At 38.0% G+C, this 20744-nt stretch overlaps 2 protein-coding genes across 2 annotated transcripts; both read left to right on the top strand.

Moving 5' to 3' along the window:
- Window positions 1-119: 119 nt before the first annotated feature.
- Window positions 120-6061, top strand: LOC122766106 (23 kDa integral membrane protein-like). Its single transcript, XM_044020731.1, has 9 exons — window positions 120-270; window positions 1232-1297; window positions 1444-1569; window positions 1651-1725; window positions 1832-1927; window positions 2600-2706; window positions 3212-3311; window positions 3407-3490; window positions 4139-6061. The coding sequence occupies exons 1-9, from the start codon at window positions 211-213 to the stop codon at window positions 4259-4261; spliced, it is 837 nt and encodes a 278-aa protein (XP_043876666.1). The 5' UTR covers window positions 120-210; the 3' UTR covers window positions 4262-6061.
- Window positions 6062-11810: 5749 nt separating this feature from the next.
- LOC122766872 (tetraspanin-8-like) lies at window positions 11811-19978 on the top strand. The gene is made up of 9 exons (XM_044022079.1): window positions 11811-11957; window positions 13488-13544; window positions 16079-16198; window positions 16295-16369; window positions 16855-16950; window positions 17051-17182; window positions 17894-17926; window positions 18013-18096; window positions 18500-19978. The coding sequence occupies exons 1-9, from the start codon at window positions 11898-11900 to the stop codon at window positions 18590-18592; spliced, it is 750 nt and encodes a 249-aa protein (XP_043878014.1). The 5' UTR covers window positions 11811-11897; the 3' UTR covers window positions 18593-19978.
- Window positions 19979-20744: the final 766 nt, after the last annotated feature.

A 20744-nucleotide genomic window follows, 5' to 3' on the forward strand; every position in this document is an offset into this window, starting at 1 on the left:
AGTCATCTCCTCTCCTCTCCTCCACTTTTTTCCTCTCCTCTCTTTTCCTCCTCATGATCTTCCAAACTTGGTCATGTTCTTGGTTCAGCAGCCAAACACACACACACACACAGTGGGCTCTGCTCTTTACTCTGTTTCTATTTTCACTCCCTCTCTCTCTCTCTCCCTCTCTCTCTCTGTTTTCCTCTGTCTCTCTCTCAGACCGTGGTCATGGCTCGCTGCAGGAGTTACTTACGAGGTCTCGCCATCTGTGTTACCGTGTTGCTACTGGTAAGCTAACTGGTAATTGCTAGCCGTGTTTGTGTCGCAGCAGGAGCGAGAACTTTATCACATAATTTTAAAAAAACAAAAAACATTTTGACCTTGAAAAGTCAGATTTTTCTTTTTTTTCATTTTTGGAACGATTACTTAAATATGTGTCAAATGTTCATTTTCTAATGAACTGTATTCAATTAACACCATTTTTTTAATTAAAATTTTGACAAAGGTTTAACAATTTTCTTATAATGCAGTTTGAAAGACTACACGTTGTTTGTGGTGTTCCTCAGGTGTCGACACTGGAGCCGCTCAATTTTGTCACTCTCAGTTTATGCTGATGTGTGTTCTTTAGTCTCACTTATAAATACATTATTTTTACGTTATTTAGTCTATCGTGCTCTTTCTATTTCTTTTATCTCTTACAGTGAATTGCAAAAAGTCATTTAAATTGTGTTTTTATTATTATTTTTATGTAAAGTAAAATGTGTTATTTTTCATGTTTATGTTTCAGTGTTGTTATGAAATCATGATATCAACACACTCATGTGTTTGTGTTTGAGTGAAAGAGTGAAACATTCCTTTGTGCTGATTTCTCTTTTCCTGCTTCCTGTGTTTTTATTGTTTACATCAGCTGATTAAAGTCATTAACTGCTGTTTCACATTAACTCCACTCTAGCTGGAACTCGAGCAGCAGGAGCTTTAGCTTATTTTATGGGTTTTATTTTTAGATATTTTTGGTTTATTTCAGTTTTTCCACCGTGTGAATGTCGAGCCACTGTTTTATTTCCTGCTGTGTTGCCGTGGAAACGGAGCCTGATAAGATCCAGATAGACTCAGTGGTCTGGCGTGGTGCTTGTGAGTCCACAGCTGATGACGAGCGTCTGCTCTGTGTCTCCGTGGAGACGGAAGTGTCTCAGGAGGGACGTCGTTAAAAGATTTCACCTCAAACTTTTCTCCTTCATTATCTCCACAGGCGTCTGGTGTCGTCATGATCGGCATCGGCTTTTCCTCCATCGATGGCAACGTACCAGTCGCTGAGGTAACTCTGCCCCCTACTGGTCTGATCTTTTCCTCCAAAGACAAAAATGTGTCAATCACATTTTTAAAGGAATAGTTCAGGTTTTTAGTGTTAATTTTGACGGCAAATTTTGTCTCTGTCTCTTTTTCTCTCTGTCTGTCTCTCAGTTGTTTGACCAGTTGTCCAGCAGCGACGGTTTACTCGTCCTGCAGGCGTTTGGTCCAATCACAGTGATTTTGTCGCTTGTGGGCATCTGCGCCGCGGCTATGGACCTGAAACCTCTGCTGCTGGTGGTGAGACACAAACACACACACACACACACAGAGGCATGTACACAGATACACACTGTGAACCTGTGGTTGTGTGTCCTTCAGTTCTCTGCTCTGATCTTCGTGGAGTTCGTGGCTCTCATGGTCGTGGCGTCTCCACTGGTCCAGGTTCAGGCTCAGGTAAACATCTCTGTGTCTCTGATTATCAGCATGAACTGTGTTTTATTAAAAAGTTGATGCTTTTGGGATAAACAATAAAGGTTCACTGTGGCGTGTTGTCGTGTAGATGGACAGCGCGGTGGACGAGGTCTTCCTGAACGTCACTCCTCTTCATAAAGCAGATCTTTACATCCAGACAGAACTGAACAAACTCCAAACTTCAGTTGAGTCGTTTCATTGTTTCATCTTTAAACTTTTGTCCGGTGTTATTTATTTATTCATGTATTTATGTCACTTTACTCAGTAGAAGCAGTGGAACATTTTACAAAAGCGAGAAATAGTATCACAGTTACTAAGTAGAGAAGTCCCGACTGATGTTTTTTTCTTCCTTTAAGATGATGTTAGCAAGATGGACAGCAAATTCAAAATGGCCGACTTCCTGTTACGTTGATGCCATGGTCCCAATGGACTTTTTTGTTCGTCCTAGCCTGTGACATGTTACCACCAAGTTTCATGAAATTTGGTGCCACATAGTTTTGGCTTTGTCCTACCAGGTTTCACCTTTGGGGGCGCTACTGAGCCATCTTGCACCACGTTTACATACTTATATTATAACATTTTTCTCCAGTTCTGATTTGCGTGCCAATTTTTGTCCATTTTTGCCAACGTTGAGTACCCCATAAATGTGAAAAAAAAGAATTCCAGGAACACCCAAATTATTACCCTTTCTGAAAAATGATCAATTGATTTGAAACGATCAACGTTTCACATCAAAGATCGCAGATCAGAGTCTTTGTTTGACTTATCTGTGGCTAAACTTTACGTCTGACAAGAAACTGAGAATTTTTTTTTACAAATAAATCAGATTATTACGTAAAATGTTTCTGTGTCTCAGGACTCTTGTTGTGGTCTGAGGAGTTTTGAAGACTGGGACAATCAACTTCCTGTTTCCTGCGTCTGTGCAACACCAACACCACCTGTGACCTCTGACCTCCAGCCAAGGTCAGAAAAACCCTTAAAAAGTCCTGGAGTTTTACATATTTTGAGGTTTCTGAATTTCCCGATCTGTCAAAATCATGTTTTTTTGGTGCAATTTCTGAAATTAGATTCACAGTTTCTGTGACTCGTGAAGACTGTTAAAGTTTCAGGAGAGAAATTTATTTTAAAAAATCATCAGATTTTTTTGAAACTCCAACATCAGAAAGATTTTTCTTTTGGATCTTCAGATCTTCCAGAACAATCTGTCTTTGTATTTCTACTCGACGTTGAAAATCCCCTGTTCTTGAAGAGATTATCAGATTTTAGGTGAAATTTACAAATGTAGTAGAATTTAAATTTGTTATTTTGTAAATTCCAAATAGTTAAAAAACAATGTTTTTAAACACATTGAATTATTCAAACATGTTTTTTTGAAAAATAAAAACATTTGAATCTTGTTTAAAAAAAAAAAAAATCTTTCTCTTACAAAAATACAAAAATAAAATTTTGTTTTGACTTTGTGTCTCAGATCTGATTATGGAGACTCTGAGAATCTCTGTGTGATGGTCGGCAGTGACCTTTACCCTCTGACCTCACAGGTCACAGAGAAGTTATGGGTTCACTCCAAGGTAAATTTTCTGGAATTCTTCTGGATTTTTTTCTGGAATTGTCATCAGTGTGACTTAGTTTTTTGTGTGTCTTCTTTTGTGTGTGTGTGTGTCAGCCCTGTGGTCCGATCCTGAAGAGTTACCTGAGTTTCCCAATCAAACTTAGGATCGGAATCATCTCGGCCTTTGCCACCATCGCGGTAAAAGTTGCCAAATCCTTTTCTTCATGAATTATTTTTTATTTGATTAAATTCAATTTTTTTTTTTTTTTTTTAAATGTTGAGTTAAATCATGATTAATCTGTGTCAGCCGCTGAAGACGAACACGAGTTAGAAACTAGTGTTAGAGTTAAAATGAAAAATATTCAGATAAAAATTTTAGAATTTTTTTTGTTCAAGGTTTAAAAATTCTACACACATATTTTGTGGAAAAAAAAGTCTTTATTTTTTATTTACCTGTACTACTGAAATTTTATCTATTTCAGTTTTTAGTCTATTTCTGAGGAGTTTGTGAAAATGTGTAATTTTATAGTTCATTGTTTACAAGTAAAGTTTTTTTTTTTTTAAAAAAGTGAAAGTTTGGTTATTAATGATTTGAGTTTGTGGAACGTTTTTTTTAAAACCTTTTAATATTATTCTATGTATAATTATCACACATGCACATGATTATTTCTTGATTAAGATGTTAAATGATAGTTATTTACGAGACAGAAAAATTACTTTTAGTGGTTGATTGTTTCAAATAAATAACAATACCATTTTTTAATGACATATTTGTTAAACACTGTATTTCTTATATTTATATTGAAATGATTGAAAACGTGCTGTAATTCCCCTGGTGTCCTGCAGATGGCGGCCATCGCTCTGTGTCTGACTCTGGGTCTGGAGGAACACTGGAAGACGCCTCCGGTGGAAATGACGGTCGACGACTTCAACAGAGTGAAATATCAACCCAAGCCCTCCCTCACCTGACCCCTGACCCCTGACCCCTCCTCCCTGCACTGAGGATCGCAATAAGTATTTAGTAAAAACACAACGTCAAGTTTTTTAGTTAGTTAGTTTGACAGATGAACTCGTTAGGGCGAGGTTTAGGTTAGCTTACCTAAGAGTTAATATGTGTAAGGTTAAGTTTGGTTTGGTTTAGGTTTAAGTTAGCTAAGATGCAAGTTAGCTGTTGGCTTGGGTTAGGTTTAGCTTAGCTTAGATGAGAGTTAGCTTAGGTTTAGCTTAGCTTAACTCTTATGTTAACCTAATTAAACCTACATTTGGTTTAGGTTTAAGTTAGCTAAGATGCAAGTTAGCTTACATAGAGTTGGCTTCGGTTAGGTTTAGTTTAGCTTTTCTTAGATGAGTTAGCTGAGCAAAGGTTACATTTTTGTTAGCTTAGAATATAGCTAGCTAAACTAGGGCTATAGTTATGTTAGTTTAGTTGAGTTATCTTAGGTTGAGTTGAGTTATCTTAGGTTTAGTTGAGCTAGCTTAGGTTGAGTTATCTTAGGTATAGTTGAGCTAGCTTCGGTTTAGTTGAGTTATCTTAGGTTTAGCCTCGATGAGAGTTTAGGTGAAGTTAATTTTAGGTAAGACAACAGTGAGCAAAGGAAAGGTTAGGTTAATAAGTTATGGTTAGTAAAGTGTGTGTTTGAGATAACATGATATTTCAAACATGTATAAACTCATAACATCACTGTAAATGCAAAAAAAAGAAAAAGAGTTTAATTTCTGAACTTCCTGTCATCATAGTATCTCACAGCTCTGTGTGTGTGTGTGTGTGTGTGTGTGTGTGTGTGTGGTCTTTGGCCACATGATGGCAGCAGTGTGCAGCATTAACAGTGTGAACAGCATCAGAGAGAAAAGCTCTGTGCATCTGTATTTATCTGTATTCTGAACCACACTTTTACACTCAGTGGTCACTTTATTAGGAACACCAACACAACAGGAAGTCTCCTGTTCTACCACGCCACAGCTAGAGGTCACTGTTACACCGGTTATCTGACGACTTCTGCTGCTTCTCTGCATAATATTATTCAGATTATAATATTTATTATTTAAAATGTTTACATGTGACAGAATATAATCTGATTACAACTCACGTCTATGTTTCACCCACTGCTGTGAAAACAAATAACATCAATAGTCTGGTCTCGCTCTTATCTAAGATAACGTAACTCTGAGATAAACTTACCTAAACTAGGCTAACTCTCATCAAAGCTAAGCTAAAGGCAAGTTTAAGTTTGTCTTAGCTTTGATCAGATTTGATTTAGGTTTAGTTTGGCTTACATAAGCTTTAGTACAATGTTGGGTCAGTTTACAGTTTACAGCGTAGGTTGTGTTAGGTTTAAATTAGCTATGACTTCATGAAGAACAACAACAACACACAACAGTTACAGAATATAATCTGATTACAACTCGTGTCTATGAATACAATTTAGGTCAGAAGTTATCTTAGGTTTCGGTTATCTTACATTAGAGTTAGGTTTAGGTTAACTCACGTAAGAGTTAACTTAGGTTATCTTTAGATAAGCTTCCATAAGAGTTAACCTAGGTTAGGTTTAAGTTAGCTAAGAGTTTATTAGGAACACACAATAATTACAAAATATAATCTGATTATAATTCACGTCTATGTTGCTGTGAAAACTGAGATCAGTAATCAGATTTTAGAAGATACACTGATTGATTGATTGATTGATTGATATTAAGAGTCTAAAGTTTGTGTCTTGTTGTAAATTAAAACAGATTTTTATTGATCTTAAAAAAAAATTCCGGGAGACAAAACTTTTTCTTTGCTTTTTTTTGTGTGTGAAACATTAAATAATCGAAACACGTGACTTTGACTTTGAACATTTATTTAAATATAATCTGGAATAAACAGATGTTTTTAAATTAGAAAACAAAATCTGTGACAGTCAGATTATAACATAAAATCTAAGGAAAGAGAAGACTTTCACTCATGTTTGTTTCCGTATTGTGAGTCATTTACAGCCTGTGGTTGTTGTTGTTGTTGTGATTGTTGTTCACAGTGAACCAAAGGGAACTTTCACTCGTCAGGAAACCGTGGAATTTACCTCAGTGTGTTTGAATCTCTCAGACTCTGAAGACACAGGTCAGAGGATTTCCTGTGGGGGCGGAGCCAGTGACACACACACACACACACACACACACACACACACACACACACACACAAAGAAAAAGAGTTTAATTTATTTGTGGAAGTATTTCATTCAAGAAAGTATGTAAATATGTTTTATTGGTTCATGAGAAACTGAAACTAAATGTTTATAGTTATATAAATAAGTAAGTAGATAAATAAGTAAATAAGTATATAAATAAGTTATAAGTAAATGTCAACAAGAAAAGACAAAAAAAAACACGTTCGGGTTCAAACACGTTGAATTCGTTTTCAGTCATGTGAAGAGTTTTCATTTAGAGAAAAATGAAAGTGAAAAAAGAATCGATTCCTTAGAATCTCTTACATTTGCTGGTAATAGAAAGTGCAAAACCAAGATTATTTTATTTTTAGGCTCAATATATAGGGACACTTTTTTTCCTTCTTCCTTCAAAGTCAATTTGTTCACAACTTACTGAAACAAACAACAAAAAACAACTTATACATGGCACTTATGACTAGCACTTCATAGTTTGGTTTACTTGAAGCTCTTACTTACCTCTAGCTCTTATTTGTACCCTAATGTTTAAATGCACTTATTGTAAGTGCATTTTTATTATTATTATCATTATTATTATTATTTATTTTGCTAATTTAGCCTCAGAGATTTTACAAACTGTAACTTTAAGTTGAGTCTACAATGTAACCTGTGACTGACTGATGATGTACTGAGGTTCACAGGAATTCAAATTCTGGCATTACATTTTTAATGCTATTTTTAGCTGACACGATTTTAGCGTTAGCGCATCATTTCCTTATCAAACATTCATTGTCATTTTTTTCCCTCTTCCATTTCCTGCGTTGATGCGATGATGGAGTTAAACTCCGCGCAGCAGATGTTGATCTGAGAGCAATAAAACGGGCGGTGGCTAATGTGATTGTAGCTATCACTCATCAGCAGATGAGAACACGGAGAGAGCGGCTGCTCCTGAACGCAACACAACAACAAACCACAGCCTTTAAACTTTAGAGTCTCACATTCACTTAAAATCACTTCTAAAAAAAATCTGGATTTCTTTTCAAGGTCTGTTTTTTAATAAAAAATGTTTCCCCGGGGAATTAAAGTAGAACTTTAAGTAGAACTAGATTTTGGAATTATAAGTACATTTTGGAACTTGGAACTTTAAGTCGATTTTGGAACTATAGGTCGATTTTGGAATTATAGGTAGATTTTGGAATTATAAGTAGATTTCAAGGCTGGTTTCCAGGGGTTTGGACAAAACTACCCACAGTTCAGTTTTTACATTACATTACATTACAGTTTCCGTTGAAGAACAGGTTTGTTCCTTCGTTTTCTCACCACGTTTCCACCTGTTCTACTTTTCTTCTGCTGCTTTCAGTCATCAAACAATCGTTAACTGTAAAACCCACTAAATTCACAGAAGGGGGCGGAGGTGATGGGGGCGGGGCAGTGTCTCACTCAGTCACACGGAATCGGTTGATGGTGGTGGACAATGTCTGTGGTGGGAACTTGAAAGCCGTTGGTTTTGATTAAATAGTTTCACTTCCTCAAATAAAAGTCACTTCTTCTCCTTAAATATTCACACAAACCAAAAAAAAAAGAAGAAAGTTGATGCTTGAGTCTCATCTCCAGGTTCTTAAATAACAAGTTTTTACAAGACAAGAGGTTTTTGTAAGTGTCTTTAAGTGTGAGGCACATGTAAAGGGGATTTTGAACGCATCATCCAACCACATATTATCTTCCCTAACAATTATACAGCTCAGACAGATCACACACACACACACACACACACACACACACACACACATAGAGCCTCCCCTCTTTAAACATCCGATCAGCTTCACTGGAGCGTTCAGGTGGGCGTCGCTCCTGGAGGGGAAAGCAAAAGAGAAAGTGCCATGTCTCTGTGTGGTACGCACTGAGACAAACAAGTCCACACGTGAAGTCTGGAAAGACATCAAGTCCTGCACGTCCATAGGCCACGCCCACTTTCCCAGACAGAGACGCCACTCTGCTCAGGATCACGGTTAAACTTTCAACTCGTGACCTGTTCTGGATGAAAAGGTTTTTTCTTACTCGTTCAAGTTGAGAGTGTCAACCATTCAACTCTCCCCCCACCTCATCCATGCGATGGTTTGCTCCGTCCTGTCAAACTGTGTTTCAACAATGACCTTGACATTCTCCTGCGTGTGGAGACAAACTTCACACGCATAAAAAGCACAACTGATGCTGATGTTTGTGTCTGAAGCTCGCTAACGTAACTCGCGTTTAATCTTATTCGGTAAAATCCTCATTATGAGAGAGAGGCGACTGTGATCGCAGTCGTCACATGTTCATCGCTAAAGCAGCAATGATGGGAGGAGTTATGAACCTAGCTTTATGGCTTATTTAAGCTTAGCCCGAGATTTGCAGATAGGTACTGGGCGGAGCATTTAATTCACTCTACCTCCAGGTGGTTTAACTGTAAATGTTTTCATGTTACAAAGAACAAAGAATGTTGAAGAAAATGTTCATAAAAATACATTACTAATGTTTAAAAACGAATAAAAATACATTACTAATGTTTAAAAATGAATAAAAATATATTACTAATGTTTAAAAACGTATAAAAACACATTACTAATGTTTAAAAACAAATAAAAACTTGTTACTAATGTTTAAAAACAAATAAAAATACATTACTAATGTTTAAAAATGAATAAAAATATATTACTAATGTTTAAAAACGTATAAAAACACGTTACTAATGTTAAAAACGTATAAAAACACATTACTAATGTTTAAAAACAAATAAAAATATATTACTAATGTTTAAAAACGAATAAAAACATGTTACTAATGTTAAAAACGTATAAAAACACATTACTAATGTTTAAAAACAAATAAAAACTTGTTACTAATGTTTAAAAACAAATAAAAATATATTGCTAATGTTTAAAAACGAATAAAACATGTTACTAATGTTAAAAACGTATAAAAACACATTACTAATGTTTAAAAACAAATAAAAACTTGTTACCAATGTTTAAAAACGTATAAAACATGTTACTAATGTTTAAAAATGTATAAAACACGTTACTAATGTTAAAAAACGTATAAAAACATGTTACTAATGTTTAAAAACGTATAAAAACACATTACTACTGTTTAAAAACGTATAAAACATGTTACTAATGTTTAAAAACGTATAAAAACACATTACTAATGTTTAAAAACGTATAAAAATACGTGACTAATGTTTGAAAACATATAAAACATGTTACTAATGTTTAAAAATAAAAAACACATTACTAATGTTTAAAAACATATAAAAACACGTTACTGATGTTTAAAAACGTATAAAAACAAGTTATTAATGTTTAAAAACGTATAAAAACACGTTACTAATGTTTAAAAATGTATAAAACACATTATTAATGTTTAGAAACGTATAAAAACACATTACTAATGTTTAAAAACGTATAAAAACACGTTACTAATGTTTAAAAACGTATAAAAACACGTTACTTATGTTTAAAAACGTATAAAAACACGTTACTGATGTTTAAAAACGTATAAAAACACGTTACTGATGTTTAAAAACTTAGCATTGTACAAAAACAAACAATCAGTTGTTTTGGGGGTGGAGCTTTGACCACAGAGCTGATGGGAGTGGGCGGGGGCACTAACTCACTTACTTGAGCTTTAAATGCTTTAATTTTTTCAAAAATAAATTGGTGTCTTTCTTTTTATGCAGAGGCAGTTTTTATTTCAGTAAAATGATTTACACGACACGATGATGATGATGATGATGATGATGACGTCGTTTACTGTAAAGTATTGTTTAATCTGGGTTTCTTCCTGTTTCTCTAATTGTTCCCTCCTTTTTTCCAGCCAGTTCTCTGACTCAGTCGTTGGTGTTCAGATTCTGATGGTGTTGACCCCGCCCCCTCCCTCCCTCCCTCCCCACACACACACACACACACACACACACTTGATGAGAGAGCCTGTCCAGCCCCTGACTCTGTGACCCCTCCCCCACCCTCACAGATTCTTCATGGTCAGAAGCAGAACATTGTTTTCTTTTCTTGGGTTTTTTTTCCTCTCTGACCTGAACATTCACTCTCTCAGAGGTCGCTCATAAAGGATGCAGCCATGCTCTCCCTCTCTCTCTCGCGCTCTCACTCTAAGGGGGCGGGGTCTCCTCCATCAGACCTGTTGTAAACACCTCATAGATCTGCAGCAGATAGAGAGGACACAGTGCAGCAGGAATTCAACTGGAAACATTGTTTTCCTGCAGTTTCTTTTACACCCTTCATCACATTTTTGTTTAAAGTTGTCAAATATAGCACCAAAGTGACCAAAGTGGACTCTGATCCTGATAAACTAACCCCTGATGGCTCGTGGCTCTGAGCCCGATCAAGTGCTTGTGACCTGAGATACTGTACCAGGAAGAGGAGGAGATACGGTGCCAGGGAGCCAATCGCAGTCACGGCGTCTGAGCTTCACTTTCTGTCCAAATATTCATTCACAACAAACAACAAAAGAGAAAAACAAGTTCCGTTCAAGTCTACGACATCTACAGGACCAGTTCATGTCTTCTTCTCACTGGTATGTGAGACACACAGTGACCACACGAGGCAGCAGTACACCAGCAGCTCCTGTGTCCCCGCCAGCTAAAATCACTGGTTTTCTCTATGGACTCTGGTGTGGGAGAGTGAGTGACACTCACACAGACAGGAAATGTCATAAACAAGGAATGAGGAAGAAAAATGAGTGGAAGTGAAGATAATTTAACTCAAACAAAGGCAGGAAGTGGAGCTGCTTCTGTGAGAGGGAAAAAAAGGCGTGGCATCCTGTCACGGTGAAGAGCAGCTCTGAGCACCACAGAAGAAGAAAATGATTGAAATCTTAAATGTGACAAATAAATCAAAAATAAACACAAACTTTCCCCCTCGCTCTGTTCATTAGAGACACAGTGTTTAAAAAATCCTGAAAACACTTATGTCAGCGCTTCTCGTCTGTGATTTTTGTAAAAAGTGTTGTAAAAAATCTTTTTGTACTTGTGCAAATGTATTTTCATGAATTTTGTAAAAAATTTATCTCGTAAAATGTGTTTTTGTCTTTTTTGTTTTGCTTTATTAAATGTTACAAATGACAAGTTTTCAAAATGTCTTTTTTAGGACATTTTATGGTTAACAAAATCAGAAAAATATAAAAACTTTTTTTTTTACAGCTTCCTGTAAATAAACTATTAATTGTAAATTATTAACATAACATTTTTTACTTGAAAGGTAACGTTTCCTGTTTGCAGCTGCAGATCAGATCTATGTGTCGCAGTTCTGTGTCTGGGCTCGACTCTGCTGCCTATCTCACACACACACACACACACACACACCACCCACTCTCTGCTCACAGATGAACACACACACACACACACACACACTCTCTCTGCTCACACACACATCTTCATCTCCTCAGAGAAAAATCAGCTAAAATCAAAGATGGGGAAAATTAACGGATGCCTCAAATGTCTCTTCATCTTCTTCAACGTCGTCTTTGCAGTGAGTACAAACATGTCTTTATTTTTGATATAGAAAAAAATCTCCTTTTTTGTTTTTAATTGACTTTTTAAGTGACTTAGTTTTTAAGGAGAAGACGTTTGCACAGAAAAGACAGGAAGACAGGAAGAAAAGACGAGAGCGAGTCTAAAAAGTAAAAATTATGAAATTTATGAAAAAAACGAATAAATGAACAATTTGTTGCCTCGTGAAACGTCTCAGTTTTGATTGTTTTGTTTTTTTTAAACAAACCGTTTGAGTAAAGTGAAGAAAACGTGTTTCTCAGTTTTTTTTAATTAAACACAGATGTTTGAAAAAAAAAGGAAAAAGTAACAATGGATCAAAAAAACAAAAAAACTGCAAACAAAGTAGAAATAAATTCAAAAAACAAACATCGAACCAGATGAGAAAAAGGGAAAAAAACGTGATGAAAGTTTCATGAAATGCTTTGAGTCGTGCGTGCACACTTTGTCTTTCCTCTTTTTTTCATCAGTAAAGGCTCATTTCCAGTAAAAGAGAGTGAGACAGGTTCGTGTTTCAGTCTCCGCCCACAAACACAAGCCCCCCGTTCTTCTCCTCGCTAATGAAATTTCCCTCCTCTGCAGCAGATCCTTCACTCTGACGCTGACTAACACGACAGGAAGAAAAGAACAGAAAAAAGAAAAGAGTTCATTTAAAAAAGAGGGCGGGGCCTGCAGCATTTACACGCACCTTTATTACAATGACAAAAAAAACAGAAATAAAACTTTAAGACGACAAACTACGACAGAATTTATTTATATATTCAGTAAAAACATCTGCTTTCGTCTTTGATTCCTGTTCCTCGTGTGTGTGTGTGTGTGTGTGTGTGTGTGAGTGTGTGTGTGTGTGTGTGTGTGTGTGTGTGTGTGTGTGTGTGTGTGTGTGTGAGTGTGTGTGTGTGTGTGTGTGTGTGAGTGTGTGTGTGTGTGTGTGTGTGAGACATCTTCAGGTCGATCATGATGATGATGATGATGATGATGATGATAAATGACCTCTGTCTCCCTCTGGTGTTTAAATACTAACATGACAGGAGGCAGGAAAAAAAAAAACAGTGAGGAAAAAAACCAAAAACATTTAGTGAAAATAAAACTTTATAATATTTAAAGTTGCAAAATAATATACAGTATTTAATGTATTAGTTTATTCATGAAGTAATGATAGTTTGTAATGTTTAGTCAAGTTATCTCATTATCTATCATATGTACATACATATATACGTATATATGTATAGTATACGTATATATGTATATATATAGTGTATGTTTATATATACAATATATATATAGTATATATATTTACACGTGTGTGTATATGTAAAATAAAAAAGTCTCACATGTTAAATAAAATCCAAAATGACCACGTTAATACCTTTGTCTTTTTTTCTATTAGTTTTAAATGTTAAATCATGTGAAGTTACAAGTTCAAATAAATCAAATCAAAAAATGAGACAAATATATAAATAGGTACGACGTTGTTATTTTATGCTAACGCTAACTTGTGTTGTGTCCTCAGATTGTAGGATGTGTCCTCGTCTACGGGACAGTGAAGGCCACGGCCTACAGTGCCCAGGTAACGTTCACATGTCTCCTCTTTGTGTTTTCACTGTGTTTTCACTGTGTTTCACTGTGTTTTCACTGTGTTTTCACTGTGTTTTCACTGTGTTTTACTGTGTTTTCACTGTGTTTTACGACGTTTTTAACATCTGTGATTTTTGTGACATTTGTAACGATCTATAACGCGTCGTGTTTGGTGTTCAAAAAAGCAACATTGTTAGCAGCTAGCATGCGGCTAACATTAACCTTACCGCCGATCGTTAACAACAAAGAGAAAAATTGTTTCATTGGAAACTTCTGAAGGTTTTTTTTTAACTATATATTATACATGTGTATAATATATATGTGTAACTTAATATGGACTTTATTATGCAAAGTCATTTTTCAAGATGTTAGCAAGCGCGTCCATATATCGGGGAACTCTGACGTCGAGGGAAAACTGGTCACAAAGTCGCGAGAACACAAACGAAACCAAACGTATGAACTTTAATGAACGTTTATGAGATTTTTAAAAAGCCACAAAGTCACAGACTCAGCAATGTCGCCATTTTGCTAACTTTAAGCTAACTGTTAGATAATTGATTGATAGATAGTTAGTTAGGTAGGTATATGGTTGGTTGGTTAGTTAGTTAGTTAGTTAGGTAGGTAGGTAGAAGATTTGTTGGTTAGTTAGGTAGGTCGACAGTTTCCTGGAACAGAAACAAGACATTTTCAAGACATGTTTGGAAAAGAGTTTTCTCTGCAGCAGAGTTTACATACCAGGCTCTGCACTGTAGAGTAAACACTTAACTGGAGCCTGAGGGTAATTATCTTAGCTTACTTTAACCCTCACTCTGAGACCCCGCCCCCCCCCCACATACACCATATAAAGAGCTGTGAGAGGAGCTGAAGTGTGTTTCGGACTTCTGATCCCATGAAACTCCTCCTGAAACTCCTCCACTCCTCCCATGTTCATTATCTTTGACTCAGGCACATGCACAGACACGCACTTCCCGGCATCGCTTATTATGGGATTTCCCTCTTCGGCAGGACAAGCAGCGGGTTCACTGTGACGCGAAAGCTGAGTCAGATGTGGACGAGTTTGAGTGAAAGATTCTCGCGTAACCGACGGTGACGGAGACGCAGCTGTTTTTATGTTTTTGTCGTCAACATCTGAGACCTGTTAGAAAATGTTTAAAACAAGAGGAGGAGGAGGAGGAAGAGGAGAGCAGCTGCCCACATGTTGTAGCCGAGGCTCCCACTTTTCTTTTTCCAAACGCAGACCAGATGTTTTTGCTCGGGGGAGGTTTCCGCGCTCGCCGTGGATTCGCTGAGAGGGAAACAGGAGGCGACTCTGACGATGTTATCACATCAGAGCTGTTTGTGTCCGTCTGCTTCAACAATGTGTTTTTCTTTTTTTTTTTAATGAATCACATTTACTCTCACTTTTCTGAAGGGTTTTATGTTTCCTGCAGTCCCGGGAGGCGGGGTTTAAACGGGTTAACGCGGTTCTGTCTGAGGAAGAAAGAGAAAGAAAGAAAAGATGAAAATGAGGCAAACGTCTCTTTTCTTAAAGTCTTTGCCAAAAAGAAAAAAAGTCATGAAATCTGAGCCGACTATGACTCACCTCTTCAGGCAGTTCCTCTTTTATTTTGAAAATGCATGTTCTGCACTTCCTGTTTCTCACTCCTGCCACTCACATGGCTACGCCCACTCCCTCCCATCCCTGCTATTGTCTCCTGAAGAAACCGAGGTGGAAAAGTTATGAATTACATTTACTCACTTCGCTGTAATGAAGTTCAATTTTACGATGAGGACAGACAGGTGAACGTCAAGGACTGACAGGTGAACGACAAGGACTGACAGGTGAACGACAAGGACAAGTTATTGACGAGGACTGACAGGTGAACTCGACAGGTGAGGTGACTGACAGGTTGGACAGGGATGAATACTGACAGGTGAATGACAAGGACTGACAGGACTGACACGCGAGGACTGAACGGGACTGACAGGTGACGACAAGGACAGACGGATGAATGGAGGACTGACAGGTGAACGGGGACGACAGGTGAACGGCGAGGACAAGTGAATGATGAGGACTGACAGGTGATGGTGTGACAGGAATGATGAGGACAGACAGGTGAATGACAAGGACTGACAGGTGAACGACGAGGACAGCTGACAGGTGAGGGACAGACAGGTGAATGGACGACAGGTGAATGACAAGGACTGACAGGTAAATGATGAGGACAGACAGATGAATGATGAGGACAGACAGATAAATTGGCAATAATTAAGGTCCCTGACTGAGTGAGAAAGTGAAATCATTTGTGACCTTTGACCTTTTTGACTGACACGTTATGTGTTTACATATTTTATTTTAATTACTTTAAAAAAAATAAAACTACTTCTTTACTTTAACTTGAGTTCATTTTTAGATCAGTACTTTTGTATTGTATTTTACTTGAGTGGAATATTTCAGTAACTCTTTCCACAGTCAACAAAAAACAAGTCTTATTTTTAATCGGATTTCTTGACAGAATGTAACTTGAAAAGGTTTTTGCGTCGCAGATGTCGGCGTTCGGAAGTCCTGGCCTTGGTTGGGCGTGGGTGTTTGCCATCGGAGTTCTTGGAATCTCCTGCCTTGGAATCTATGCAGCCTGCTCCGAGAAACCGCTTGCCCTGAAGATCGTACGTACGAAAAGAAAAATCAATACATCAACATTTGTGGTTGTTGTCTTTTTTTGACAAATTGTAGCCTCATACATTTGAATTGTTGTTGTGCAGTTTGCAGGCTTCATGGGGGTCGGAATGCTCATCACCATGATCTTTGGCATCATAATGGTTGTGACAAGAAACAGGGTAAACAACACATTTTCAGCGTTTTTCATCATTTATTATACATGTGGTATGTTAATCCAAAAAAAACTACATCACAAATACATCCATTTTTGCTACCTGAAATGCTAACATCCTCGTTTAGTCTACTAAAGGTTTTTCTTTTGTTTATTTTGAGTTATTTTGAGCTCATTTAAGCAGCTTTGTTTCATTAACAGTGCAATTTTTTTGTATTTTTTGTCTTGATCCTGCTACCTTTGCTAATTACTCTTGTTTTTGACGCTAATATGACAAATCGGTTGCTAACAAAGGCCTTGTCCCAAACTTGCTTTATTCAGGATTAACTTGTTTTGAATTGAATCTTGTATGCTAATGTGATTTCCTTTTATCTAAATGTTGTGACAAAACATCGAGACACTGAATCAGTTTGAATTTGTCTTTAAGAAAATTCTCTGTGTTTTCTACAACTTGCTAACACAAGCTAACGTTGTCCTCGTTGTTCTTCACAGATCAGAGAGCAGTTTAACAGCGCCTCTGCCGAGCTCACTAACGTCTTCATGGACAACCCCGACCTGAAAAGGACTCTTGACGCACTGCAGGAATCTGTAATAATCTCTTGAGGATTATTGTCCCGTGTTTATAGCGATGACTTTTTTCTTCACTTGGTAGAACTTTGGTTGAAAAAGCTCTGTCTCTGTGTTCCAGGCCCAGTGCTGTGGCGTGGTGAGTGCTTCAGACTGGGGCAGTGACATCCCTGCGTCCTGTGAGTGCAAGTCTTCATACGGAAATGACAGGTTCACGCCATTTTCAAGTGGGAAATGTAAAGCCAGACCTCAGGTTAGTTCTGTGAAATGGAAAATGGACAAATCGGTGTTTTTCATTCGCCTGCAAAAGACCGCGAGCTGCTCAAACTAGACATTTCCGAGGGAGCTGTAGCTCCGTTCTCTTCTTCTTTGGTAGGAATGCGTCCTATTCCCTGCGCCCAGATGTGAAGTGGTGAAGTGTGATACTCCAGAACCCTGACATGCGAGAATACCGCGGCCCGCGTTCTGCGACGCACAATGCAACTCGCACAATGCAACTCGCACAATGCGGCGTGCGTGGCATTTGCATGGAAGTGTAACACAGTGCTTTCACACCAGTATAGTTTGGGGGACTCGGCTCAATTGGGCGGGGAATTCATTTTCACTATTGCAAGCAGACCAAACCACCTGGACAACGTCGCGCAGTCAAAACAGCTGCGGACTATCCGAGGAAACAAACTCTGGTCCGTTTTAAAGTGGACCAAACAGTTCTGGTGTGAAAGGGTCCTTAAAGCAGAACTGGTGCAGGATGTTTAGAACTTCAGAGTCATTGTGAAGGTTAAATGTCTTATTGTGGGGAAATTGGGGGGCTGTCTCCTCTGCTGGATGGATAATGGATGGATGAATGGATTGATAATAAGATGAAAAACCAACCAGACGTGCAAAGTTCTGTTCCCTTTGAAACTTTTCTTGACTGAACCATTGCTAATCATGATCGAGACATTTGTTCTCTTTTCCCCCCCAGGGAACCACAGGCCCCGCCCAGATTTATGAAGAGGTATTTAATCACTGACCAAAAAATACCACTGTACGAAGCTGCGATGTTTTCAGTGCGTGACTCTTCTCCATCTGTTTTCCCGACAGTCCTGCAGCGTTTTCTTCATGTCAATCATCAACTTGCTCTTCAACATCCTCATGGGCTTCTTCTTTGCGTGCGCAGTCACCGCAGTAAGTTCATCTTTTCTTCTGCTTTGTTATTGTTGTCAGAGAACGACAAAAAGTTCAACCCCTTTTCTTCACTGGACAGAAATGTTCTTAAGTTCTACATAAACGTATGAGGAACCAGTAAAAGTCTTCTTATGTCTTCCACTTTGTTACCTGTATTTGAGGTGGAGTCTGTTATTTCTTGAGCTCCACAACTCAAACAGACAAACAACACAATATTTGTCGCAACTCACCTCTTGCCTTTGCACTGAGAAGACCTGGGTTTGCCCCACAATGGCCGTTGTGCATGTTCAGCCCGTTTGTACGTGGGTTTTCTCCCAGTTCTCCAGGTTCCTCCCACAGTCCAACAAACGTTAGCTTCAGTGTTGTTGCTCCAGTCTTACGGTCAAGTGTGTTGTCTCCACAGCTTCTGGGTCTGCTGATCTCCCTGCTGATGATCCACCAGGTGAGACGCCACGACAACGCCGGCGCGGCGTCCATCGCCATGAAGGGCTATTAAAGGCAAACCACCTTTCGACCCCCTCCCCCCCCCCGACCTTTAACCTCCGCACTGTAATTAGGGGACTCGGTGGTCAAATTCATGTCGTCGTAGTTGTTACTATCTTAAATGTAATAAATCCTGTCCTGTATGAAGAACGATGTAGAGGAGGATGCCGGAGACGGAGCAGAGCGAAGCGCCGAGAGGAAAATGATTGTTTTCTTGTAGAAATTCTGAATAGCAAACATATATTTTTTTGTGAAGTATATACTTTATCTTTTTTTGTGTTATTTGAATGTAAGACGTATCATAGAAATATCAAGCTTCACACTTCATATATGACTGAAGCTCTTTTATCCCGAGGAGGTCACAACTGCCACTTTGTTTTTATTAGCGCGTTCCCGTCGCCACAAACATCGCAGGATAAATATCAGAACTGGGAATGACGTCACCCCCCCATTGCCATCTAGTTGTCTAATTTAGTCACTTTAATAAACGTGTTCATTGGTTATTTGATATATAAAAACAGACATTTCTGCGTGTAAAAACAACAGCTTTAACTCCGCTGATTCAGCCACCTTGAATCGCAAACTCGGGGGGAATGAGGAGTTCAAACAATTTGATGAATCAGTGAGTCATCTTGTAACTGTGAAACCATCCATGACCTCAGAATGCAGCAGAAACTGTTAGCTTAACACAAAAAATGAGGTAGCCCGTACCCAGCTAGATTTGTGGAGACACCAACAAGCTACGAGCGACTCGTCCTGAATTATCCAAATAAAGGCCCTGGTACACTTACACATCAGGTGTGGAATGGGTAACGCAGCCCAGAATTTTGGAACTGCGTGCAAGGAAACGCGTTGGTTGTGCGTGGACGTCGCTTAACAACTTATAAGCAATAGCGAGCTACCGTCCCAAAATTTAGTATTAACTTTAAATTCCAAAGGAGAGTTCCAATGAGTTGAAACCATCTGGAATGCCAACTGTAGGGGGCGCTCCGAGTGACACCACCCAGTAGAATTCTCGACAATCTCAACGTTAATTCAGAACACCACGTTTGTCGACCTCCTCGGGTTAAAATGATCACATGAGAAGAGTCACCTATATATGTAAATATATGTATACGTCTCTGTAAAACCACTTAAGACATTTACAGTTCCCATAAGATGAAGGCCACCGTTTTCACAGTCAGGAACTTTTCTGTTTGATTTCTTCTGTAGAGAGCGGGTAACGTTGGAATTAATCCCAGCAACATCTGCGGCACTGACAACAACCAAAGTTAGCATCTCATCTGTGTTGAAAGTACAATTTTCCACAATTTGTAATCGTAGTGTAAACGTCTCCAGACTTATACTGAGGATGAAGCCATGTGACCGAAACCAAAATAAAAACAACATAAAACATCGACTCAGGGTTCCTTTTTTTTTTTAAGATTTCAGTGAAAACAACAGTACAGCTACAACCGGAGGCAGAATTTAAAGTTGTGTTATCGTGTCGTCTGTATTTTCTGAATAAAACAGAGACTCAACACCTACTTTGTTTTTTTTTAAGTGTTTTTATTAAAGTGTTTCATTAAACTGTGTGTGATATGTTTTTGTTTCTGGTTCAGAGAAAACTTTGGGTTTAAAACATAACTATTAAAATAAATTGAAGAACTTACAGAGATACAGTAGTTTCAGGTCGAATGAGGCCACTTCCTCTTTTTAAACGCATCCTGGTCACCGTGATGTCACTTCCTCTTTCACCATGTCACCTGTGAGTCAGAGGAACTTTAACTCACCTGAGTCCAAAACAACGTTTAAAAGTTAAAATCAAAAATTAGTTCATAAAAGATTTTCCTCCGAGTCAGCAGTGAGTGTCTTCATTTACGTTGTTTGATTTTGACAATGACATTTTCTGTTAGCCAATTACTATTTTGTTTGTTAGCCTGGTAGCATTTTCTGTTAGCCAGCTAGCCCATTTTGGTTAGCATGTCAGCATTCTCCCTTAGGCATTTAGCTTTTCTGTTAGCCTGGTAGCATTTTCTGTTTTCGTGTTTAAATGAATGTATTATTTAATGTTGATTGCTACAGATTCATGATTGACAAATCATTTTTTTTCTTGTGACCTTTGACCTGAAGGAGCGGCGACGACGACGTTAGAAACAACCAAGAGAAACGGACGCTCCCTTCAA

The sequence above is a fragment of the Solea senegalensis genome, linkage group LG3, assembly GCF_019176455.1.
Source record: "Solea senegalensis isolate Sse05_10M linkage group LG3, IFAPA_SoseM_1, whole genome shotgun sequence".
Classification (NCBI taxonomy): Eukaryota; Metazoa; Chordata; class Actinopteri; order Pleuronectiformes; family Soleidae; genus Solea; species Solea senegalensis.